The 26,844-nt window shown below is 44.7% G+C and overlaps 1 protein-coding gene and 1 non-coding gene across 3 annotated transcripts; both read right to left on the minus strand.

Moving 5' to 3' along the window:
- Window positions 1-300: 300 nt before the first annotated feature.
- Ybx3 (Y box binding protein 3) lies at window positions 301-23,653 on the minus strand. 2 transcript variants are annotated; one of them, NM_031979.3, is made up of 10 exons: window positions 23,192-23,612; window positions 19,766-19,829; window positions 18,774-18,807; window positions 16,063-16,152; window positions 14,519-14,641; window positions 11,201-11,407; window positions 5,806-5,897; window positions 3,893-4,064; window positions 3,313-3,411; window positions 302-844 (listed from the first exon to the last, which is right to left on the minus strand). In NM_031979.3, the coding sequence occupies exons 1-9, from the start codon at window positions 23,427-23,429 to the stop codon at window positions 3,346-3,348; spliced, it is 1,086 nt and encodes a 361-aa protein (NP_114185.3). In that variant the 5' UTR covers window positions 23,430-23,612; the 3' UTR covers window positions 302-844; window positions 3,313-3,345. The 2 variants fall into 2 exon arrangements, with proteins under 2 accessions (XP_038964378.1, NP_114185.3); XM_039108450.2 differs by lacking the exon at window positions 11,201-11,407 and having other exon boundaries at window positions 301-844; window positions 23,192-23,653.
- Window positions 15,475-15,608, minus strand: LOC120102625 (small nucleolar RNA SNORA70). Its single transcript, XR_005504253.1, has one exon. It is a non-coding gene; the product is annotated as a small nucleolar RNA SNORA70 (small nucleolar RNA).
- Window positions 23,654-26,844: the final 3,191 nt, after the last annotated feature.

A 26,844-nucleotide genomic window follows, 5' to 3' on the forward strand; every position in this document is an offset into this window, starting at 1 on the left:
CTCCCAGTTCCTATGATATCAAAACTCACAACAAAACATAAAACGCTAACTCATCTGGGTTTGGCTCAGCATTAACAGGGCTGGGGAGTTGGTGGTGAGAAGCACGGGCTGCTCTTCTAAAGAACTAGTTTGATTCCTAATACCACACGGCAGCCCACAGCCACCTATAACTGTCAAACACCCTCCTTGGGGCTCTAAGTGCACCCAGTGCTAATGGAGCACACCAACATCTACACGGGTAAAACATTCACACGAGGAGGAGGAAAAGGAGAAGGGAAATGCACGCAAGTTACGCAGCTCCTCCTTTGAAGGTAAAAATTTTATTTTTGAGGAACTTGTTACTGCACATTTCAGAGAGAGCTATGTAAGAAAGCAAAAATGTTCTCCCCTCATCCTAGGAATAAATAAGGGCATAAAATTTCTTCTTAAATCATGACACTTGGAAGTTTAGCACCAGCATCCAAAATGAACAACAAAGGAAAAAGAGCATTTACTATATATTTCAGATTTCTTTGGTTGGGGCAATCCCCATGTGGTATTAATATTTCTTCTTTTAATTCATATTACCAAAACAGTAAAAACCAGGAAAAAAATATAAAGCACTAGGTTGCTGAAATGGGGAGGCTGCTCTCTGCCTGTGCAGGTTCCCGGGACGCAGCTTGATGGACAGTGCGGGCTCCTTCCCTTTGCAGTTGTTAGTTTCGTAGAGAATAGCAGTAAACATTCTAATGTCCAAATCTTGGTTAGTCTTCCGTTTTATTGCTTAGATGTTTCTTTGGTGTTGGTAAGGTCGTGGGTGTGCTTTTTGCCTTGTTTTTGAATGGTCATTAATTCTTAAGGTCACCTGGAAAAAATTAAAATCAAACTTTAAGAGTGATATACAATGACCAAAAGTTAGGACAAATAGTCAAAACTTATTTGAATTGAACTTATACAATTCAAAATTATTTACAAAGCTCTAAATCAGGTATATATCTTGCACAGGCATAGTGGGATAAAAATTCTTACTTTTTAATGAACTACTTCTACAAAGTACAAGAATCAATATCTAATAATTATATAAAAAGCCTTATATCATGTAACCCAGTGTAGCCTAATTCTACACACAGATGAGTGAGTTAATGTAGGTCCTGAAGGAGGACTGTCCATTCTGCCTAGAGACAAGGAATGCTGTTGCCACCCAGCACAGCAGTGTGCCCTCACGGACAGTCAACTCCAATCCCTCAGGCACTGCACAGGAGAGCTCATTATAAACCCAAAACTGCACTTTCAAAAAATGGCATGGGCAAAGTGGGTTTTATAAACATAGCAAGAAAGAAACACATAAAAAGGAGTTAGAAAGGTGATAGGTAAAACCTGGGAATGAGCCAAGCGTTCATTCAAGCACAGCCCTGCAATTTGAACACTCAGGCAGAAGTTCAAGACTACAGTGAGTTGATCACCTGGAGCCTACAGAATGAGCCCTCTTCAATCTGCCCTGAGCCCACCCAAAGAAAACCCAAAATCAAAATCACTTATAGAATAAAGTCGTTAACTTAACCCTCTGACAGCCACATCTCCTTGACTAAATTTCAATCTACATAAACCGACAAGATCCTTAGCAAGACAGAAAAAGGGCGGCTCTCCTCCACTCCCCAGATGAATACCTGAGTAACCTCAAGCATTCCTACGACAGCCCTAGTCATAGGTTTGCTCTACTGACCGGCAGTGGACATATCAATGAGACACAGGATACACTGCTCAATCTCTAATTCCCAAGCCGGCCAGAGCTGCAGAGGTCTCACTAGATCTCATAACAAATTGCACGGACACAAAACAAGTAACACTGACTGGAGGAAGGGCAAAGAAAAACCATTCACATTTATGCTACAGGTAACACTTCCCTGGAATTTGAAAAAACAGGCTCTAGTCAGGAAATTTTAGATTAACAAACTGAGCCTGGTATGGTGGTGCATGCTTGCAGTCCTGGCACTAATGTGCACCACTGCGTTCAGACAGTCTGCAATATATTTGGCAGACTGTCTTTTTGATTGTCTGTTCTTTGTGACAGAGCCTCTCTGTGTAGCTCTGGCTGTCCTGAAACTTGCTATGTAGACTAGGCTGGCCTTGAGCTAGAGATCCACCTGTCTGTGCCTTCTAAGTGCTGGAAATAGGTGTATGCCACCACTCCTAGCTACTAAAAGATGATCTTAAAAAACAAAACAACCCTGGCTAGTAGGTGACAGGACAGCACTGGTTTTCCCAAGTGTCCTTGCTGTGGAAATGGCTCAATAAAGTGCTGCCACACAAAATCAGGCAAAGTAAAATTCCAAACACTCACAGGGAAGCTGGAGGCAGTGGTCTGTCTGCAACCCTAATGCCCCAAGGAAGACAGAGAAGATCCTTGGAGATGGCTGGCCAGTCAGTCTAGCCACTGGGCTCAGTGAGACTGTCTCAGCAAGTAACATTGAAAAGAACAAGAGGAAAAAGCCACCTCTGTTTGCTGCAAACACACAGAAGACAAGGCTTGTGGCACAAGCTGTACACCTAAGCACTCAGGACACCTGAAATAGGATTGCCTCAAGTTCAAAGGGGGCAAGCACCAAGTCAGCCAGGGTTCCAAAGCAATACATGCTGCAAACGACCACCAGCAAACACATGCATGAAAAACAGGTAATAGGTTGAGAGAGACAGCTCAGTGAATTAAGAGGGTTTGCTGCTTGGACTTTTAGTTTCCAGTACCAACACTGGGTTCTTCCTAAGTGACTAGTTCAGCTACAGAGGATCTGATAGACTCCTCTGAACCCAGTGGGAACTGACACTCACACACACATATCCCCATACAAACACATATACACTAAGTTTTTAAGAAAGCACTATCTTGGGGTTGGGGATTTAGCTCAGTGGTAGAGCGCTTGCCTAGGAAGCTCAAGGCCCTGGGTTCGGTCCCCAGCTCTGAAAAAAAAAAAAAAAAAAAAAAAAAAAAAGAGAACCAAAAAAAAGAAAGCACTATCTAAATCAATAGATAAACCCAGGCCAGCAAGGTGCTCAGTGGGTAAATGTGCTGCTTGTTATCCAAGCCATCTGAGCTCCATCCCCAGATCCCATGCTCAAAAGAACTGACTCAGCTTACAAAAAGTGGCAACCATTACACCTGTCACCCTATTTATAACTCAACTTACCTATTGACCCTTATATAGGGTCAATCCCAAATAATACCGAGCATCCAACCATACCCCCAGCCCCCACTCACAGCCTCCCCGGTGTGATGGAGACCACTGCAGGCACAGTGGAATCCCAGGGTGCTGCTGAGAGAACAGGAACGAGGCTTACCCTGCTGGTGGTGAAGGTGCCTGGGAGCCAGGGTCACTCGGCACTGCTCTGTTCGGTGGCTGGAGCGGGGTTCTCAGTTGGTGCTTCACCTGCCTTGGTCTAAAACAGAGCAAAACCACAAGAAAACTCCTTCAGAAGACTGCAGCGTTTAAGGGTGAAAAGTCTCAAAAGTTAATTTTCTTGACTAGGAAGAAAAGTAACCATGCGAGTTTCCCTTTTCTTTTATGTACGGTTCAGAGATTAAGTGGCTTCTACCTGACTAATACCTTTCTCCCTAGAGTCCACAGCATGCAACGGCTGTTACTTTGTCCCTGTTCACCAGTGGTTTCTTTGCTATTAACTGCTGTCCTTCATACTAAGCTCCCAATCCCTGCTAGTGCAATTCCTCCAGAGATTGTTTAACAAGCTCAAGTCAAATGCTCAAGTCATGTTACAAGAAGGAAATACTGTCTACAGACAGAGCCTAAGTAAACAATGCTGTACTTGGTTAAGTGTTCAGTTTCACAGGGAGAAAAGCCATCCTTAGAACTTTAACTCCTCAGGATGATCTGAGTGTGTCTCTCCTGGCTGCTGGCTTTACCTCTTTGCCATCTTGTGAAACAGCGTTGAGGGGACGGGGGCGGCGCCTGTAGTTGTAGGGGCGTCGGAATCCACGGCGGGCAGACGGCTGGTTTGGACCATTGGCCGCTTGCTGATTTTCTTTATCTTCAGCCTCTCCAATAGCAGGGGCAGGTCGTGGGCGAGCAGGTCCCCTAGAGCAGGGAACAAAAGCTACATAAGAAAGCTATATGGTGGAAGGTAGGTATGTGGGGTTGGAGAGTGAGGTGGAGACGGGTCCTCAAGGGTATGAGGTTTGTTCATTATTGAACCAAATGATTAACTAGTTAACAAGTACTTGTTCAATCATTCCCCGACCAGACCAGCACACGAAGATGCAATGAAGCCCATACTTTGCTGAGAGCCCATACTTCTCCATTCTTTCGCTCTTTTGCTTCTTTACATATTTGTAGTAAACAAACAATACAGCAAAATACATAGGGTCCACCAGGCCCTGTGATAGGCACCAAGGAAAATGGAGAAAGAAGCATGGCCCAGGCTATTGCCTGCACGAGGGGATCTGGCAGAAACCAAGATGCTTACTGTGAGACTCCTACACAAGGAGTCATTAAGCATCATTGCTGGAACCAACCATGTAAGGAAGGCTGTAGAACAAATTCTTTCCCAGTCTGTTTTGGTTTTGCTTTAATAAATCCCTACTGATAATCAGCTAGTATGTTCAACCAATAAAACACACGCAAATGTCCCAAAGTCTGAACTTGGGAATAGTTCTCTAGTGCCAGTGTCTTAGAGAAGGGACGTGTAACACACACCATCCAGGAGGTCCCATTTGTTCCCCTCACCTCAAGGATGACATGGTACTGACAAGAGTCTCTTCTTATGAAGCTTCCCCTGGGAGATGGCTGTGGAAAAGAGCACCTGCACCCTGAACACATGACCTGAGACCTGGTTCTATCCCAGGAATCCATGAGAGCTGGTGCTCCAACCTCCCCATACATGATGAGGCACACACACGAGGATGAAATCTAATAAAACCACCACCCAAAGGATCTCAGTGAGTCTAACCCAAATGAGGAATAGCAAGAGAAAGCACATTAAAATGGCCCATCCTTCACTGACAGCAATGCCAGTGGTATGGACACCAGAGTGTACCGAGGACATCATGGTAAGCATACCATCGAAAAACTCCACCCCTCCCCCTTTTCTGTTTTTTTCTTTGACACACATCTCACTGTTTAGCCCTGGCTGGTATAAAATTCAGAGATTCACCTGCTCGTGCCTCAAGCTTTGAATGACTTTTTAAAATGTTCAAGGTACAAACGTGGTGGCCATGCAGAGGCTAGAAACTGACAGAGGACACAGAGCTACTGAACTCTTGGATTCTCACAGCCGGTTTTCCAAAGCCCTAGTAGACAACCTTGATGACTAAAACGCTTAGTATTTCACTTTCCCTCCATTTCTGACATAATATGACCATCAATTAATGCTTATTTTGTTTAGTTTAGTAAAAAATAAGCATCAAATCAGACAGGTGTCAAACACCTATAATTTCACCTATAATTCTTAGGAGGCCAAGAGCTGAGGAGGAGTTCAAATTAAGAGGCTAGCCAAGGGCACGCAATATGTAGCAAGACTTGGCTACACAGTAAGACCCTGTGTCAAAAGGAACAAAGAGAAGTAAAAAGATTTATTTATGCCACTTCAAATTGCAGGCCATGACCAGTCATAGTTAAAGGGAGAACAGCATTCTGGTTGTAAAGAGAATGACTATCTTAATGTGTGTGAAGCCCTGGGCTGCTCCCCACCACAAATGATATGGCTCATGGTCAAGGCAACCATCTCTTCAAATAACAAACTTGGCCATGAAACAGACCCACGGTGCCCTCATCCACTCCGCTGTCCCTCTCAAAAGCCGTGGTGAACACTCACTCATACCTGCGGAACCTTGGGCGGTAAGTGGGATTCCGATGAACCTGGAGCTGCGCTCCCTCGGGGACTCCATCCTTCATCTCTCCAATCTCACCAGCCTAGAGGGCAATGACAGCTGGAAATGAGCCAGGACACAGGGCAAGACGGGTCAAAGCACACAGTCCCGTAAAGAAGACCGCTTTCAAAAGCAAATCTGAGTCAAGAGCTTTGTCACCAGGCTGAAGCTCCAGTACTGACCCTGCTATGTACTGGCTATTTTTATGAATGACAGGAAAGAAATGAAAACTCATTCCTACCACAATAGCCTTTGTCCTTCCTTAGTGCAAGGCACCTAGCTTTTCACACATTAAAATTTGACCCTTTCAATATTGAAGAGACTCTTTTAAGGGTGTGGGCCTTATTTTAAAGGCTCTGCGTGTACTGCTCTCACCTAGTATGTGAGAACTAGGATGTCCAGCACCAAAAGAAGACAAAATAACATTTATAATAAAAGGAAATGTATTTCTGAGCAATAGAGCATGTTCAACTGCTTCAAGCTCAGATGCACTGACCCACTAAAGTTCCCAGGTTTCAGAGTCATGTTCATCTCACTCATAGCTACAGGCACTTGAGGGAGGTATCTGCCTGGCAGGAGTTAAGAACTGGCTTCAACCCAGTCCTGACAAATCTTAAGCATACCTTTACCTATAGCTCTTCCTTGAAGGTTTTCCATCTGCTTATGACACGTGTAACATTTAAAAGTATAATGTTTTTTGAGGGAGGAAGATTGTTAAGACAGTCTTACAATGGAACCTTGGCTAGCCTCAAATGTGTGATCCTTCTGTCTCAATCTACCAAGGGTTAGAATTATAACTAACATGTGTAGCTATTACACCCCAGCTTAAAAATTCCTAGGTTGGATATAGGCCTTTAAGACTGGTGACCTATATTTGTAACCAGGGACCCACATGATGAGGAGAGCCTCAGTCAGCAAAGTGCTTGCCCTGCAAGTTGGAGGACTAGAATTCCTATCCCTAGCACTCATGTAAAAAGCCCAGCATGCATGTGCAATCCCAAAGTTGGGAGACAGAGATGGGCAGATCCCTGGAGCTCACCGAGTAACCAGTTTCAATCAGAGGTCCTGCCTCAAAAATAAGGTAGAAGGGCTGAAGAGATGGCTCGGAGGTTGGGAGCACTGGCTGCTCTTCCAGGGCACCTGAGTTCAATTTCCAGTACCCACATAGTGGCCTGGAACCACTTCTAATTCCAGTTCTAATGGATCTAATGTCCTGTTCTGATCTCCAAAGGTTGGAGGAAGCATGTATATAGCACAGTCATATATGCAGGCAAAAGATCCTCCCTGCACCCCCTGCAATATACACACAAAATATCAATAGAAATAATGATAACAACAATGACAGAGGTAAGATACCTGCCATGGACCTCTGACACAAACACACATACACTCACTCACAAAACAACCCACCCCTGCTGGGCATGGTGGCCCAAGGAGAGGCATGAAGAGTACCATGAGCCCAAGATCAATCTAGGCTGCATACTGAGACCCTGTCTCAGAAAACAAACAAACAGTAAACAAAAACAACAAAAAAACCACCTCCTTGTTTCACCTCTTCAAGAGAAAGGGAACATGGGCACTCCCAGCATTCACCAGGATGCCCACCGACTTCCTTATGGTTCATTTCTTTTTTACCCTGAATGAGGGAGGGCATCACGTTCACATCTGAACTTGTCTGTTTTCAACACACAAAACTAACTTAGAATCCTATTAAGTTTATCTTTCTTTTAAGCTAGGATGTTTCATCATTCTTGGCTTTCAGATCTGAGCACCTAAATTTGGGATACATCTGATAAGAAAGCTGCAAAGAGTAGCAGAATAATCTATTTTTTCTACCCTGTAAGGTGGCATCATAACACTGCTGAGATATGCCTTGGAGGATGGTTAAAGTCTCCAGGTAGTGTTTTTGCAAGGTCCCTTTAGCCTGAAAAAGTCCTATTCCTCAAATGTTTAATGTATTTGTGTATTCATTTACGCCTGGGTGGATTCTTAGGTTTTAATTTTATTCAGTGAGCTATAATCTGTTACAGTCATTCCTGGCTTAAAGGAACTCTACATGCACACTTGTAGCCTCTTGGCAAGGCTCCAACAATCTTTAGAGTACTCCCTGACTTTCTGGCATAGGATGGTCAAGGCTTTTTACTGGTATTTTCTCTGACCCAGTTCATTTCTAGAAAAGGGCTTCTTTCCACCAAAGAAATGCACTCAGAATTAAGCACCTTGAGATGAACCCTGCTCAACACTGCTAGGGTAGCCATGCGTCGGGGTCTTTACGTAGATAAAGTCACAGAGCATACACATGCAACCAAATACCTTGATTTGCCTCATCTAATAGCTTTGGTAGTTATGCTCTTCATATATTAAATAAGGAGCAAAAGTGAGGCTCGGGGCAACTCAGCACCATAAAGATGAAGCACTGTCCTTTACAGATACAATGGCTATAGAAAACCTAACGGCTTCACTCGCACCAGGAGCATCAAACAAGCAGTCTTTCTTCCCATTCCCTGCCACATTTAAACTTCTCCACACCCGACCACCATCTCCTCGATTCCTGATTGTCCCCTACAGCCTGGTCATCAAAAGGAGTTAACTTCATGAAGCTTATTCTTGGATCTGACTCCCATGCTGGCTTCATCACATTTCCTGAGCTTTAGTGGCAATGATCTGTCATCGCCAACATCTTACCCTATCCCCGCCCCCATCCCTCCCACTCACCATCCCAAACAAATTAAAATAACAGCCTGACCACACCACCACCAAATAAAAGGCAGAATAGTCACGGATGCATTGTCTTTGTGTGGGAATATGATGATGTGTGTGTTTGGTTCCCTTCTTGTTTTTTGGTTTTTTGTTTGTTTGTTTTGGTTTTCTTTACTTTTTTTTTTGGGGGGGGGTGTATCAAGACACGTTTTGTGTGTGTGTGTGTGTGTGTGTGTGTGTGTGTGTGTGTGTGTGTGTGTGTGTGTTAGAACTGGCTGTCTTAGAACTCACTCTGAAGACAATGCTGGCTGGCCTCGAACTCAGAAGCTGAGATTACAGGCGTGGAGCAGCTGGCCTGGCTGTATAATGTGTCTTGTATGCTGTGTGGTCGTCTAGGTACATGAATACGACAACCTGAGGTATGGGACCTTGCATCCCACTACCTTTGAAACAGTCTTTTGTGTTGGCTCTGTGGCAGTCAGACTAACTGTCGTGCAAGCTTTTGTATCTGTCTCAATTCTTGCTGTAGGAGGGAGCTGGCACTACATACGCACACATATGCACAGCTTCACACGGTTCCTGGGGATGTGAGATCAGGTCTCATGCTTGCATGGCAAGTGCTTTGAGAACCATTGCCAAAGTCACCCAAGTTTCTAATAGTTAAACACACTCAAACCTCTTTATCTTTAAGAAAAACAACAAAAAATAATTTCATAGGCCAAAGACAAAAATTAGGACTGATTTCAAACATCTGCCCCTCGGGCTGGAGAGAAGGCTCAGTGGTTAAGAGCACTGACTGCTCTTCCAGAGGTCCTGAGTTCAATTCCCAGCAACCACATGGTGGCTCACAACCATCTGTAATGGGATCGGATGCCCTCTTCTGGTGTGCCTAAAGAGAGTGACAGTGTAATCACATAAAATAAATCTTAAAAAAATCTGCCCCTCGTAGGGGCCACAGTGCTGCTTCCTTCTCTCATCAATTACTCTCTGAAGCTGAGGGGCTGGATCACTCACATACACACAGCCATCATACTTGAAAATGGGGGACGGACCACTGGCTACTGACAGATGGACTTCAGCATCACAGCCACTGGCCTGCATGCTGCACGGCATCGTTTCCCGTGTTGCCCTGCAGCACTGGTCCATACAATTTCACTCTGCAGTAGCAGGCAAAGCCTTTTCCATCCAAACTTAATAGCCTGTAACTACCCTAGGGATCAACCTTCACTTAAAAACAAAAAGTTTACAACAATGTCCTAGAAGATGCCTAGTTACATATAGAAAACTTGGTAAAGTTTAAGATTTGAGCTGCTGATCTGGCTTAAGGAGACTTAGTAGCCATATATCCGTAGTGCAGCAGTGCCTATGAAGATTCTAATGGAAAAGGCGCTGCAGACATCTAATGTGGGTTCTGTTCCAACACGGAACAACCATGGTCCGCATGTGTTCCACACAACCACATGCAGTTATATGTTGCCTACAATAAACATGCTGCTAGGGGGAAAAATTCATCCAGTCACATGATACTCTTTCTAAGATACTAAGGACACATTTTGCTCCTATCTTTAATATGAATTATCCTCTTTTAAAAGACATGTAAAAGACATGTTTGAGAAGTGTCTTAGCCAAATAGTAGGAACAGCCCGGAAGCCGCTGCCAAAGAGCTGCACCCAGCTAAGTTCTTGTGCTTTCGTTTCCTAGAAGCCTCAGATGCTGCCCTGAAGATGTCCACTCTGCCTCACGTACCCAGTGTCCATACATCTGACACTACTTGTTATTTTTAGCACATTTGTCAGGGGCAGCTGTTGAAGAGTTAGAAGGGAAAAACAAGAAGCCTTGTAGAAACAGCAGCCATGCATGATGGGAGTGGGAGGGGTGGAGCAAAGGGACTGAACATAACGTTCTGTCAGAACCTTTGGGGGTGGGGGTGGGGGTGAAGCCCAAGGACACTGATGAGAGAGGTCTGTGGCTGGCGATATATAAAGACCCACTCTCAGCCCCCCGAGCTCCCTGAGAATTGAAGCCCTCATGTAAAGCTTATCCATGGGTTCCCAAAAGCTCTACCTATTTTCCCAACACTCAGCAACCTCCACTGTTAGTGTACCAGAAAATCAGCACTTCATCTAATTTGGCATTTCCCACTTTCCACTGTACGTTGTGCCCCACCCTCACGGTTAAATACAACATCCTAATAAAGGCATGCCGTGCCTCCACTTAAAGGCAAACGACTTCAACTCTCCGAAACCTTTTTTTTTTCTCAAAAAAGTGAAAGAAACGGGATTAAAATCCAGGCCCCCTTTGAGATAAGAGTCCAAGTTCTTAAAAATATCCCTTGTCTCAGTATGTAGCAGAGGCTAGCCCTGAACTCAGACTCCTCCAGCCTCAGCATACTTCCTCATGCCTGGCTTGTTCTTACACATGTATAAACTACACACCCTTCCCATTGTCCCATTCGATATGCGTGGCTCATGATGTCCTTCTAAAAACGTCTAGACAGGCAGAGTGGGCCTCGCCTCTGCTTCGGTAGCACAGGGAGCTGCAAGCAAGGTTACTTCCGATAGCTGGAGTTGAAGGAGGAGGAGAAGGAGGAGGCAGAGAAGGACGAAGGGTGAGGACTGCTGAGGAGGAGTCTCAGGTGCATTTTACCTGCATTCTGTTGGGATGGGGAAAGACCCGTGAGCGACGGTCAAAGGTCTGTCCCACGTGGTAAGGCGGGAAACGCCGCTGCCGGTACGGAGGGCGATACTGGGGGCGGCGCAGCTGATTCCTGGCCCCAGAGAACTGCCCATCTGCGGCAGGGGGCTCAAATCCTTCACTGCTGCCGCTCCCTTCCTCCTCCTCCTCCCCAGCGTACTAGCGAAGCAAAGAAACATAGTTTCAGAAGAAGTTACAGCGAGGCAAGAACCAAAGAATACCACTTAGGATGAGCTATCACCAGGAAGAACCCCAACTCCCAGAGCAGTGACCCTTCATTGTGAAGACGCAACACTGTGCAGACACAATGCAAGTAGCTCAGACAATTAAATGACTGAATGGGAAAACTACATGGAGATTAAAGTAGATCTATGCAGATAACATACCCGAGCAGCAGAAAAGCAAGAGCAAACCAATCTATTACCAAACCTAAGGATACTGAATTAGATAGAACAGCAGTGTTATACTGTTTGGCTCCTTCAATGTGTCTCCCAAATTTACCCAGTAGGGAAAGTCAAGAACTGTCAAGAAAAAAACAAAAAACAAAAACCCAAAACTTTATGACACCATCAGTAGATCTGACCTAGGCAGTAAGCTTCCTGGGGCAGTTGGCTCTCTCCAAGCCTTCCCAGGCTACAAAGGCAAAACACTACCATGACTCCACTAGGCTGTTCATCTCTCACCAGCAGATAGATAGATGGTGGGTCTTCTAGGATAGAATGGCAGGCAATCTCTCAAAAGACCAAGCACAAAGCAGACAGGAGAATCAGACTATCCTCTATTAAACCATGCATCAGAGGCACACACTGTGCAGTGCAATGCCAGTCTTCTCTCCCAATGTGCACAGGACTTTCAAGTGAAATGTTATCAGTATAAATGAGTTATTTTAAATTAAGTATTTAAGATTAATTTTAATTTCTAATGTAATAGCAGTATAATACCATTAACGATTGAGATCCTTAACATCATCTCTAAGTCTAAAGGTAGGTTCAAAAACCAAACAGCATGACGGCTAAGATCTACCACATTCTTCCTTCCTATGTGGAAATGAGGTTCAATTGTATTTTAATAGCAGTAAATTATAACACTAACCATTTCTAAACTATAGAACTCACTTTTTCCCTTTTACTTTAAAAACTAATCAAACATCCCTAAAGAATTTATTAACTCATCATTTTAAAGAATATGAAGTAGCAAAGTCTTACAAGAAACACCTGTAATTTTTTTTTTAAATGAATTGAAAGCTAGTAAACTAGCGACCAGTTTCTCTCAGAGGATGGGTTCCTTAAGCTTCAGAGCCTCCACACCAAACCCACACGCCCAACTACTAAACTCCCCACAGAACTGGTTTGGTCTAACTTCACAAACCAATATACTAAACTCCCCACAGAACTGGTTTGGTCTAACTTCACAAACCATTAACACACTGTTCTGAGGAACTGGACTTAACTCAAGGGCCCGTCCGTGTCAGGCAGGCGTGCTGCCACTGAGCCACAGCCCAGCCCTTTGACTTTTCATTTGGAGACAGGGTCTCCTAAGTTACTCAAGCTGGCCTTGAACTCACTCTGTAGCCCAAACAGGGCTTGCACTTGCGATCCTCCTGCCTCAGCCTCCCGAGTAGCTGGGATTACAGACCTGCGCCACCAGGCCTAGCTCATTCTACTCTTTATAAAACCTGTATGAATAAATGATTCACAGTTATGTAAAGATATATTTTGCATAAAAAATATTCACCACATAAATTTCTAAGTTCATACACCTAAATCTTTCATGTAACCTCTAGGACACAATCAATGGCACCACCCTAGCTGATCGAATACTCAAGTTAGTACAATGGAAGACCGCCACACAGATCAACTTCACTTCTCTTCCAGCTCTTGGAGGGAAAAATGTTCAAGAAAAGTTTTTACTGAAGATTTTCTCCCACTTTTACTTCTCAATTGACCTAAACATTAAACTGATCATAGCTAGAGATCAAACTGCCCATCCCTGCCCCTGCCCCTCAAAGATTAAGTGGAATACATATGAGTACCTGCCTGTGTGTAGTACATGCATGTGGAGGCTAGAAGTTGACATTGGGTATTCTTGAGACAGGGTGTGCTGCAATCAGGCCTGTGTTTGTATGGGAACTACTATATTGACTAAGTCTTTTCCCCAGCCCTCCTGGATTGTTAATAAAACATAGTAAAAGAAAAATAAACAGATGAAATATAAGAAATGCCAATAAATCAACACAGGACAGGAATGGATGGCCGTCTGAAAGGAGAAGCACATAGAAGATGTATACGTAACAAAACAGCACCAAGCCATTTTCATCTGTATATTTTTTTTTTCTTTGTAGCTCTGGATAGCCTGGAACCCAGAGATCTGCCTGCTTCTCCCTTCCAAGTGCTAGGATTAAAAACATGAGGCACCATAACTAGCTAATCTGAAAACATTGTTCTTTTGAGATTTTCCTGAGTTTTTACTTTGTGTGACACAGGTAACTTCCCTACTGAGCTCAGAGATCACTGATTGTGGAGTCTGTAGTGCTAGCACCAGGTTCTACATGAAAAGTATACATCATTAAATTGCCACACCTTCTAAATCAAACTCTAGCACGGTCCCTATGACCACAAACGGGTTCGTTATACTTACCTTGAGAATATTCCTTTAAACTCAACCTAGGAATGTTCCAGCCAGATTCACCTTACCTAAAGATGTTTCACCTGGAGGAAGACTAATTCAAAGACCTAAGGATTTGTTGTTTTTCCCACTTTATTTTGAACTAAGAACAAAAGTCTTTCCTACACCAAGTAGTCCCTTAACTACAGCATGTAACTCAACACATGAGGCCAGCATGCACCGTGATACCTAAGACAGCCTCACGCTTTCTTGAGGCCAGTTGTCTCAGCATCAAGGCAGGAAAGAGGTTGCAGGGCTGTGATGGGAACCCCAATCCTGGTGCCAGTAAATACCACATAATAAGGATCTGGCCAAAGGAAGAGAAAGCCTTTGGACAACTTGGCACCTTCATTAATCTGGTTATGAGGTAGGTGAATGACTACTTGTAGCCAACTCTACCCTAAATGATACAACTTCCGATTGGCAACCTTCCAATAGGACCTGTAGCTAGGAATAATTTCTAGGCACTAAACATTTCCTCTCAAAAATTATCACATGCATATGTCTAGAATATGGCACTTCCAAATGAGGTATTTATCAGTTCCCAAGTTCAGTTTTAAATATCAAAATATTTGCAATCAATGATTAGGGACACAGACAACATACATTACGGGGAGGTCCTCGGCGCCTGCCATAGTAGCCGCGTCTGTACCGGCGCCGATCAGCAGCATAGCGACTCCCTTCTACAGGAACTCCATCTGGGCCAGTCACATTTGCTGCTTCAGCACCCTGAGGAAGAAAACAAAAGTCTCCAAACTTAAAAGAAACCAAGTAATCCCCTACAGTAAGTCAGCTACAGGGTGAAGAACCCCTACTGTGATCTCAAAAACAGTGCTTTTACTATCTTAATTAGGGTGCCTGACCTCCAGAACTACATAGCTGTGGCTTGAGATGCTCTACCCCTTGTCTGATCAGCCAAGTTTAGGAGCAGTGCATACATTAAACATGAATGAATGAATAACAAGACACTTCAATGGAAGAGAGACAAAACACTAAGAAACCTGATTAGCACATGCTGAAACCCATGGTACCCCAAGGTACCAGTAGAAACTGACTGGTCAGCTCCAGTTGCTCTAACTAACTCTGAGTTACTGCTTAGCTTGGCAGAAAGAAGGAAGAAAGGGCCCTTAGGAACAGTCTCCACACAATCCTCCTTTAGGCTTTTCTGTTAGATTCTTGACATTGACTTAAGAACTCTTTTTCTACCCCAAGTGCTAGGAACGAAGCCAAGAACTCAAACACGCTAGGCAGCAGGTATTCTAACACAGCTACAGCCCAGCTACCACACACCACCAAATTTCACCTGCAACAAATCTGCTTAACAAAGCTCTACTTCTTGCAAATACAGGATATCCTAAGGACCATACAGCGTGAGCCTGGCCTGTCTGGAACTTCAATCGTGTATTCTCTACTATGCAGCTAGATGCGGAAGTACATCATGATCTGGCCAGTGTGAGTCCTGGCTATCAAGCCCTGGTGCCTCCCAAAGTCATCCTGCAGACCTGACCGGAGCCTAAATTTTGGACTTTGTGATATTAGAGACAAGAACACCTACTGGAAAGTTTTGTCTCCTAGGTCCCTTAGAGCAACCTATATAAGAAATAGGCAGCATACACTACCCAGGAGGCTGCTGTATGCAGCCATTGCACACCAGGATCCACCAGGAGAGAAAGCTGGTCGGCTTAATTGGCTGCAGTCAAACTTTTTTTGTCATTGAGGTGGGAGGTGGGTATGCTTTTGAGACAGAATGCTATTGTGTAGCATAGTCTGGCCTCACACTTACATTCCTCCTCCTTCAGCCTTTTTAGTGCAGGGATCACATACCACCATGCCTAGTTTACTTATGTGGGGCTAGGTATTGAACCATGGGTTTCATGCATGCCAAGCAAACTATCTACTAACTGGGTTACATGTCTGGACCAAGGCAGTGTGAGGTCCTAACTAAAATGTGTCTTAGACTTTGGAGGAGCCAGGCTTTATACCAGAGTTCCTTTATCAAACAAGAAACTAAAATATATGGCATCCAGTAAAGATATTTCTGCTTCCACTTCCTATCACAAAAAATTTAAATATTATTTCAGGGGCTGAAAAGTCACATATTATACGATAAAACTATGCGTAGGCACACTCTTACATTACCAGCTTCTCACCTTTTCTCCTTCAACCACATCAAACTCTACAGTTTCTCCATCCCCCACACTGCGCAGATACTTGCGTGGATTATTCTTCTTGATGGCAGTCTGTCAAGGAAACAGAAAGCACCATTGGAAGTATATTCCAATACTGGAATGTGCTTATCAATTTCATGTCAGCCAGAATATTATGTATTTGCTTAAAAAAAAAAATTCCCCCAGTCTTCCATTAACCTGTAACAGTAACCACAATGTACATTTCTTTCCTGACTTATGGGATGCTTCAAAATGTATCCATTTAGGTGGTAGAGAGATACAGTCACTATATATACCTGCTCCACTCTGTCACTCAATCAAGACAGTGAATCAAGTCAAGAGGCTCCTAAGGTTCTATCTGGTTCCTTCCATGAGGGCAAAAATGCCTGCATGAGACCTTATATAAACACTTCTTGGTTACAGAAGCTTTTCACACGAGGGTAGCATGTTGGAGTGATGGCTCAGTAGTTGTGAGCACACACTCCTCTTGCAAGGTAGGACTTGAGTTGGGCTGCTATACCCAATTATGTAGATACACGTCTATAACTGCAGAAGACCTAATGTCCTCTTCTCCTGTAATGTCTTCTCCACCAGCACCATGCACATTTGCATACACTCCCCCACACACATACATATACACATAAATAAAAGAGAATTAAAAAGTTAGTGTGGCTGGGTATACTGATACATGCTTGTAACACTAGCATTTGGGAGGTAGAAGCAGGTGGATCAGGAGTTTAACACTAGATTTTTTTCTCAAAAATACAGAAAGATGGCTTAGTGGCTCATGTTTGAAATTATCTTGATGATGATCGAGACCAACCCGGACAACAAGAAGTTCAAGACCAGTGTGGACAAAGTAAAGGATTGTCTGACAAAAATAAATAAGTAAATGAAATAATTTAGTGGTAAAAAAGAAATATCAACAAGATAAACATTTATGCTAATTACTGATAATATAGTAATATTATCAGTAATATTATCGGGATTGATGGCACACACAGTGTAATCTGGTCTCTGAGGTATTCCACTTTATAGAAGAGAAAACATGAGGTGGTGACTTACCTGAGGTCACAAAGCTAAGAGCGAGCAGAAGATTTTATCCTTACACTATCTGAATTGTCATCATTTTCATCTCACACACCAGTGATCATTAGAGAACTGAAGCACCACTCTCTGCCTGAGGCGTCTGCACCTCTATCATCCGCTCAAGGCTTTCTCTTTCTCAAGTACAGGGAGAGAAGACTCAACAAATGTCCACTTCCCTGGCTGGTATCTCTAAACGGTTAAAGGGCTGGGGAGTTTCTATAGAACTAGGTCAACCTTATTTTATAAAGCGATTAGACATGTGTAATCCAGCCTTCCTTTACTCCGAGTAGGAGGGAGAGAAGGGAGTGGGGGATGAGCCAATAGGGCAGAGACCTCACCCACTCCACAAGGAGGCAGCTCAGGACAGGATGTATGCACGCACACCACGAACATTTAGCCATTCCAAAAAACAGCCCCTCCCTGCAGGCTTGTTCCCCTTTTCCTGTTAAACTGGGCAGGCCTCAACACACTGAAGTGACTCACTACACAGCCTCATGGAGCTGGAATCGGGTCATTAGCTCACAGGCGAGGAGGCCGGCCACCAGCATGGAAAGCCCTTTCTCCCAGCCGTCACTGAACAGGGTGCTTCTGCCAAAGGTCATTAACCTCCACATGTTATGAGCAAGACTTCCTTTTCAGTCTGCGAAGACCCTAAAAGTCCTCATATCTCAACGAATCCACTCCAATCACCTAGGTACAACAGAAACATAAACCACATGGCAGACCTAGGAAGGACGGAAAATAACAGCTAGGGAGGTTTTTAGATGTGACTATCTCCAACTTCCAAGCTTCAAACCAGAAGAACACACACAAACCCAAACCAGAAGAAACAGGCACAGCATGGCAGCTGTACAAGTCCATGTGCCATTGCCACAGTTTCTCTTCAAGATTCTGAAAATGGCAGGCCTCGTTCAGACTGAATATACAAAAGGAACAGCAAAAACGGGTGTGCCTTCTCCTAACCTACTTTATAAAGCAAACAATCTAGGACAGTAATAAGGAACATGTGAGCACGGAGACTCGGGACGCAGAGGTCCAGATACTCATTTGCTCTTTTCCTCAAACAGAAGGAAACTGTTCTTGGACTTCCACATGTGCTAGCTATGTCTCAACCAACAGGAGGAAAAATTGTCTAAGAAATGGAAGCTTTCTCATGTTACACACACACACACACACACACACACACACACACACACACACACCCCTCTAATCCTAATCTAATCCTCTCCTGGGTGCTGTTCACAAATCAAAGGAGTTTTATTCCACACCAGCTCAGGCAAAAAGCCAGGTTGGTTCTGGCCAAGCACCAAGGAGAGCCACACCATTAGGCCAGTGCTGACATAGAAGCAGATTTTTTTTCTTTTTTCCTTTTTTTTTCTTTGCTAGCAACTCACAGGCTTTAAAAACCAGAAAGTAATTTAACTGAAAATGACTTCATTGAAACGCGAAAACCAAATGTGTGAAAACAGTTTATATAATGGGACAGGAAGGTTCCTCTGCCACTCTTAATGTTGAATTGAGCTCTCATTCTAAAATGAGTTCAGGGCACTACAATCATCGATAGGACTCACACAGTCAATGTACACTGCTAGAATCCCTCTTACCTGGTGTACAAACACATCTTCTTTGGTGTCGTTTCTGTTGGGAGGCAGAAAAAAAAAGAAAAAAGAAAAAAAAAAAACTCACAATTAAAGGGTCTGAGCATTCAGAGAAGCTTAACAGAACAAATGCATTACGAACGAAGATCAAGACCTAAAAAGTAAAACCACCTTTTAAATAGTTTGTCCTTTCAAAACAGAGGCAAAGAATCAATTCCCAGAACGCTCCTCTCCCTCAGAGGCCCCTCCCCTGCTCCACACTGCAATGTGGCGGTCCAAGCCTTGGATTCCACACACACAGGAACACCCGTTTGCTCTCATGTCTTTCTCAATCACATGCTGTGTAATCAGAGCCCTAAATTTTCCTCCCAGCAAAAGCAAGACAGTCAAAAGGACAGGGCACAGCTGTGAACTAGGCTCTCCTTACACTGAAACATAAAACAGCCTTCCCACCACCCCACCCTAACCTCCACCCAACCCAGGCAGATAAGAGACTGAAGGAATTGGTTTTAAAAAGCAAGAAAACAGAAAAACATCAACACCCTGTATCTCCAAGCAGCCTGTGGTTACCTCAATTCCAACATGATCACAAGTCACCATGGTTTAAACCCTACCTTCCCAACAAGACTGGGAGCGGACCAGAGCAGGGCTTACATAGCCCCAGCTCAGTTACTCTCTGGTTTGTGACCTTAAGGAAAGCTGCTTAACCAGGTTCTCTTTTTCTCCATCTGTGAAATCATGGACATGCACTACCTTGCGTTTTTTTTTTTTTTGTTTTTTTTTTTCCATTTCTGACTGTACTTTAATCTCTGTTCTAAATGTTAGACTATATGAATATTCTAGAAATGCCTATTAATATTTAATGACCAACAGCTTATAAATGAAACTATTTACCATGCTTGGGAATCTCAAAATGTATACAATCCATCAGTAAAGTGGAACAATGGATTTGTAACTGCTGTTGTTACAAAGTAGGTACAAGACAAGCAGACACATACCGGTTTATAAATCCATATCCATTTCTGACGTTGAACCATTTGACAGTGCCAAGGACTTTGGTGGCTAAAAAAACGGGATTAAGCAGATATGTTAGCACCTGACCTACAAACAGCTAAAGCTTCTGTCACTGAGGCCCTGATATATCATTACACAAAGCCAAAACACCCTTGAGTAAACCATCAACAGTTTAATTTAAAAAAAAAAAAAGTGGAATTGTGATAAAGATGTGATTATTTCAGGCCTGAGCTTTTCTTTTGTGTAGACTTTTTACCAGGGACTCAAGGGGTGGCCATGTATCTGAACAATTCTGCAGTAATTAAAACTGAGAAAGGTGTTTGAGAAAAGCATGCTGTTAAAGGCTCATTACCAAGGGAGAGGCAGCTGCATATGCCTAGAAATCCAGCACTTTGGAGGTGAAAGCAGGAAGACCAACCATGGGCTAAAGACTATTGTTAAAAACCAAGAAGTTCCAGAAAGTTCCAGCACTGGGACTTGGCTCAGTTGGTAGAGCACTTCGATTTCATTCAAGAGGCAACAGTGTGAGCCTCAGAGAAAAAAAGCAAACCAACAACTAGGAAAAAATGACAGACACACAACACATTCCAGTTATTCACCCAGAAATCTCCCATGTTCGAAGGAAGAGGCAGGGGGAAGAACAGAAGCTGGGTCATCTTATCAATTCTTGGACTTTGAAATAGTGGGCAAACTTTAAAAAGCAACATAGTAGCTCCTTCTTCATAATCAGCCTAAGAAGATATAAAGAAACTGGTGGCCAACTGAGGGCTGGTCAGAAGGCCATAGTAGTAACAGAACTCATGTTGGCTCACCCCAGTTCTGTATTTACCACTGACGCATGGCACCACAGGGCCCGTTCACACCAAGGGGCTTACCTGCTGTCTTCAGCTGCTGAGAAGGGAACCCTGGCATTTGCTACAGTCAATGGCCTACTATCTCCACCCTCTGTCATAGGTAGGATAATTTTTCTACAATGCCTCACTTGAAAATTCATTAAGAAAAAGAATCTAAATGTTGTAGATTCCAAATATGACTGCTGGGATCAATGGTGAATGTCATATTTAGTGTCTCCAGGAAATGGAGAGGTCTAAACCAAGGAAATGCACCAGACGGTCATCAACACTCAGTGAAAGAGAAAACCTGGCAAGGCTACATTTAGAAGGGAGAAGCTCAGGAGTGGACAAGCCAGATCTACAGCCTCTTGTGAGGAGATGCTGTGGTTCTGTGGGGCACAAAGATGGGCTTGCACAAGCCTCTTAGCTTTCTTAGATGGACTGCTCAGCATTTAGCTTAAAGCCAATCTAATGTGAGCTGCAGAGCAAATGAGAAAAAAGAAAAACTCACATTTCGGATGTCAACATAAAGAAGTCAGGTATGGATAAACAGTATGGCCTCTACAACAAGATTCCACATGAGAGGATTTTTGTGTTTCTTTTAAATATTCTGGATAGATACAGATATATACCGATACACACACGGAGGTTGTGAAAGAAACTGATAAAAACACTAAGCCCAGTGTGGTGCACCTGTAATCCTGCCCCTTGGGAGATGAGGGCAGGATAACAAGGAGTTAAAGGTTATCATCTGCTACAAAGTGAGTGAGTGTAGGCCAGCCTAGGTTTCTTCATGAGGCCAATCTCAAAAAAATAAAAGTGCAAAACCAAAAACAGATACACAAAGCGAGGGAAATGCAATGCTAACAGCAGAAGGGGGAAGATGGGAAAGATTCTCAAGTCTGTTTTCACCATTGGTGTTTCTTTACTTCTCAAAGTTATTTTTTTTTAAAATACAAATTGTACAAATATTTCCATGAGCTTCATATAACCAAACAAATCCATTCACATTTTTAATACTATATTCAAGTACACAGCAAGGGGTTAGTTGGTAGAATAAGCCTATTCAGTTCTTTTTACGTGGAAAAACTTGTTTTCCCTGAAGGACCACATGGTATAAACCAAAGGCCCCTTTGCAAAGACCAGAGTGAGAGCGTCCAAGATATCCATTTCAGTCAGTACTAAGTCCAGAACATTTTGGGTATCCATGTGTCTGCTTGGCACAGGAGATGGCAGACCACAGAGGACAAAGACAAACAGTGCCGAAAGTGTCAGGTGGAGGCTTGCCCTTAATTTTGAGAGTCTGGACTTTTGAGTGGCAGGATGAAAGACAACAGATTCAACACCAGGCATCTGGCAGAAACAGAACTAAACTGCTGGAGACTGAGGAAATTAACCTTCGTTTACAACCCCCACGCCCCCATCTACAAAGATATTATCAACTTTTCTTATCTCGAAATTCAAGGATCAAGTAAAAACCTGTAGGATTCCATCTGCCCCGGGTAAGGTATCATTAAGAACCTGCTTCTGCTAGCAACACAGGGTTCTATCTTCCATTTTGTGTGGAAGTTGTCCAAGGAGCATCTGGTGGAAAGTGCCACAATGCAACACCCACAAGACCTTTAAGGAACTTTTTCGTGTGGGTGAGGAAAAAAAATTGGGAGGAACTGAGTTTTTAAAGCCTTAGGAAAACAAAAACCAAAGGATTGTCGGGGGTGGGGAACACTGAAGGTGTTCTATTTTTTTTCCACAATACTCCTTCAGCTTTCATGCTAAATGGGGAGGAAGCTCAGAGAGCAGGCGAGCCCAATCGGCCCCACCCAGAAACAGTGAACATTTCAGAAGCATCCTACACCATCTGTTAACTTTCCTGTTTCGGATAGCGAACCACATGCGCACGCACACACCCTCCGGGGAGCTTATCCACCACCCACCTGCTAGGCCAGCCTGTGGAAGGCCTCACACCGGGCGTTCCTTAAGGAAGATGAGGACACTCAAATATGTGACAAAATACAACAGCCACCGTTGCAAACCCTCGATCCCCCAATATCTCCAGTCCCCACCTTCCCGTTTCCCTTCCAGTTACAAGTCGTATGGTAACCATGTTTTGGACACTCGTCCTACTCCCGACTAAGTTTTTCCCAGCCCTGTACGTGTGTTCCCACGGTGCGGGAGAGGAAAATGTGCAGCAATTGGTGGATACTGGAAGGCTCTTTGCATCTGTGGACACAAGGGGAGGAGGGTGCCCGCCCCAAGTTTCTCCGGGCGTTGCAACATCTCTGTGCCGGCATATGGCCCGCAGGAGCATGGCGGCTGTCCCAAGCCCACGAGGGAAGGGCGTCGGGGACAGACACCTGACACTACCAGGCCAAGGGGGGAAAAATACACCACACAATAAAGTCTTCCCAAACCACCCCTCCTGTCCCTCTCCGGAGTCCCATCCTCCCCGCGAGGAAACGTGCGGCTTTCCCGACCCACAGCAAAGGCTCCCCAGACCTGGCCCACGTGTCCCAGCCCGCCCTGCATCCACGTCCATCCTCGCCCGCCGTCTCTCCCGGGCTGCAGCCAGGGACTCACCGAGAACTTTCTTCTCCGCGTCCTCGCTTCCCGCGGGGGCTGATGAGGCCGGGGCGGGCCCGGGGGCTGCGTCTCCGCCGGGGCTCCCCGCGAGCAGCGCGGCGGGCGCCGGGGCCTGGGGCGCGCCGCTGGCCGCCGGGCTCTTAGGCGCGGGGTCCGGGGGCGCCGCGGCGGGCGCGTCGGCCGCGGCCTGCGGGAGCGTGGTGCCGCCGGTGGTGGCCTCGCCCGCCTCGCTCATGCCGCCTCTCCGCTCTCTCCGGGCACCTCGGTGGCGGTTGGCGGCGGTTAGCGCGGTGGCGGTCGCGGCGGCCGGCTCGCTCTCGGGGAGGCCGGTGCGGATCGCGCGGCGCGGCGGCGGGCGGCGGCTCGAGGGCGGGGGACGCGCGCGCTCGCGGTCTCGCTGGGTCTCCCGGCCCCGAAGATGGCCCCGCGCAAGTGCTCGCGGGCGGCGGGCGGGCCGGCGGGCGCGGGGCGGGGAGAGAGGGTGGGGAAAGCCGCCCCGGCTGCTCATTAGCATTTAAAGGCGCCTGCGCTACTCCTTAGGGCTCTCGGAGCTGGTGGGTCCCGGGTTGTGGGCACCGTGGAGAGGTTGACGCGGAGCAGAGGAGATATCCCCTCCCCAAGACATCTTCCACTTGAGTTTGCTTCTTGAGGGGTGGAATGGGCAGCCACGCGGCCCCTTAAAACAAAACCAAAAACCCTCTTTTACATTTGCGCATCCAGAAAACACCAGAAAGTATTCTGGGTGCTAAGATTAGGAACTGGAATAACCTGGGAACTGAAGTTGGCTGGCAGGGGTAATACTAGTACTTTAGAGACTGAGACTGGAATGTCACTGTGAGTAGTGGCCTAGCTTGGGCTACTGAGACTGCCTCAACTTTACTCCTCCTTCCTGGTAGTAACACAGAAACAAGCAAAGGGTTGGAGATGTAGCTTAGGGGATCCAGTGCTTGCCTAGCAGGCACAGTGCCCTGAGTCTAGGGCATGGATCAGTTCAAGGTCATCATGGGCCAAAGAAATTTGCAGGCTGCAAGAGATTCTCTCCAAACAGCTGCGTGCGCTCAGGGAAACACTGCCCTCACCCCTGCCCCCAACAAGACAAAACAAAAACTCTTATAAAAATCAAAAGGCCCCATTTAGCGATTCCACAAGTGAGAAAATTAAAATCTAGACCTTCCAGAATTTCTGCAAATGCAGGATTTACACCAGTTAGAAGCAACCAATAATAAGCTGTTAATATGTATTTAATAACCTACGTTGAAAGAGTGGAATAAATCCACATTATACCTTTTGCTACAATTGGCTATAATTAACTCTAAACTGGGGGAAAGCTTGAGCAACTGAGAGTAGGACCTGCACGATGTCTCAGCAGGTAAAGGCTTGTCTCGGAGCCTGACCACCTGAGTTTCATCCCTGGACCTACCAGATGGAGGAAGATAATCGACTCCCTCAAGTTGTCCTGACCTCCATACATGGGTCATGGCAACAGCATTTGGCACCACCACCTGTGGCGGTGTTAGTCCTGACTGTCTTTGAACCCCCTGTGCAGGCCAGCCTAACCTCTTAGAGATCCTCCTACCTCTCTGCGCTCCTCTGTCCTCCTCCACTAGTACTGCGATTAAACTTGTATGCTGCTCTGCCCAGCTTAAAAAACGTTTTTAAGAAAAAAAAAGAAGAAGAAGAAGAAGAAGAAGAAGAGGAGGAGGAGGAGGAGGAGGAGGAGGAGGAGGAGTCCTGGTCTCTAGGACGAGACATACAAGACACACATCACCCTAAACACCCTTTACAGAGTGAAGTTTAACTCTTGCCAAAGAATTGAGACCCGTACCAAAGACTATCTGGAATATAGGGTCATTTCGCCCTTAGGGCTCAAAGTAGTGCCTCTCTTTAGTAACCAAATTAATATAGGCCAGCTACTAAGTGTCCCAGAGTCCTTTATGAAAGTTTCCCAAAGGTGCTGTGACAAGAGGCTAAGTTATACATGGTTTCAGTGTCAGGTGCAATGAAAGTTTTCTTTTAAAATTCCCTTTCACCCCCCCCCATCGTAAATGCTGATCAACCATCTGACATCTGACATTAAGATATTAAGATGGCGCTCTCAAGTTGCAACTCAGATTTTTGCATTTCTACTGGTTAGCACAATGCCAAGCCTACAACTTGTACATAGTAAATGTTTGCAAAGTGAAAACCACAAAGCCTAGGTTATTCCAAAGCCAAGTATATATCAATACAATCGCTATCAATATAGTACATCCATGACAAATAAAATAAAAAAAAAAATTGTTGGGCAGGTGAGATGGCTTAACAGGTAAAGGTACTTGTTGCTCCCTGGCTGATGACCTGAGTTCAACTCTCAGAAACCACTAGGTGGCAGGAAGAATGGACTGCAGAATGCTGTCTGTCCTCTGACTTCCACACCTGTGCTGTGGCAAACATGTCACCTACACCTAGAGACATACACACACACACACAGACACACACGTGCGTGCGCGCACACACACTGTACATACACACACACACACAAACATATACACGCTAAAAGTAATGAAAATGTTAAAAAGTAAATAAATGTAAATTTTGTAATCCCAATACTTGGGAGATTTGAAGGAAGATCATAAATTCAAGGCCAGCCTGAGCTACATAACTAAACCCCATCCCCTCCCTGCCAAAAAAGAGACCAAAATCAATAATCCTTAATTTTTTTAAAATATTAATTATAAGTTCTCAGTTTTTAAATAGTATCACTACATGTTCCATATTTAAATCAAATGAAAATATGAGTAACATTTAAGAATATGTAGTTTTTGAAACATAGGTGTTGCTTGGGAAAGCACTGTGCTTATGGTTTTATAGTTCAATCCCTGAGGCAGACATGGTGGAAGGAGAGAGTGAACCCACACTGATTATCCTCTGACTTCCCTCAACACTTCAGCCTGTGCCCTCTCCTCAAAGAGGTAAATAAGTTTATTGTAATTATAATTCTGTACCAAAACCGTCACCTACACCTCACAGCTCCGGTATTTGAGTACTTGGTCCCCAGCTGGTGGTGTTGTTTGGAGAGCCTTAGGTGGGACTTTGTTGAAGGAAGTGTGTCACTGAAGGTGAGCTTTGAGGTTTAAGAGCCCTTGGCCATTCCCACTTGCCTTTTGAGACACGAGCTCTCAGCTGTTCCTGCCACTATCTGCTGCATGTTGCCACGATTCCCCGCCACGATAGACTCTTATCCCTCTGGGACCAAAAGCCATAGTGTTTTATTATAGCAATAGAAAACTAACTTATATAAGTTCTGAGACAGAATTTGGTAAGATCATTTTAGAAACTCACTAAAAGTCCTTGAAGGGCAATAGCTCTGAAGTTTATTACCTTCCTGGAACCACACCTGCACCAGCTCTCTCCATGTTGGCAGCTTCTCCAGAAGTTTTTCTGCAAGTATCTTGAAGCCTGTACTTTGCCTAGGCATCTTTCTTTAACTGGCTTTGGTGAACCAGGGCTTCATTTTCTTTTGCTTTTTAAGGTTCTTGCTGACAGATTCCCAGCTAGCAGTATGTAATAGAGAAAGAGATGCTAGGAAGTATAGTTTCTGGCTTTGAAGAGGCTCAGGATGAGGCTGAGTTGACACAAGACTATCCAACAAATCACCCCAAGGAAGAAAC

This window comes from Rattus norvegicus, chromosome 4 (assembly GCF_036323735.1).
Source record: "Rattus norvegicus strain BN/NHsdMcwi chromosome 4, GRCr8, whole genome shotgun sequence".
NCBI lineage: Eukaryota > Metazoa > Chordata > Mammalia > Rodentia > Muridae > Rattus > Rattus norvegicus.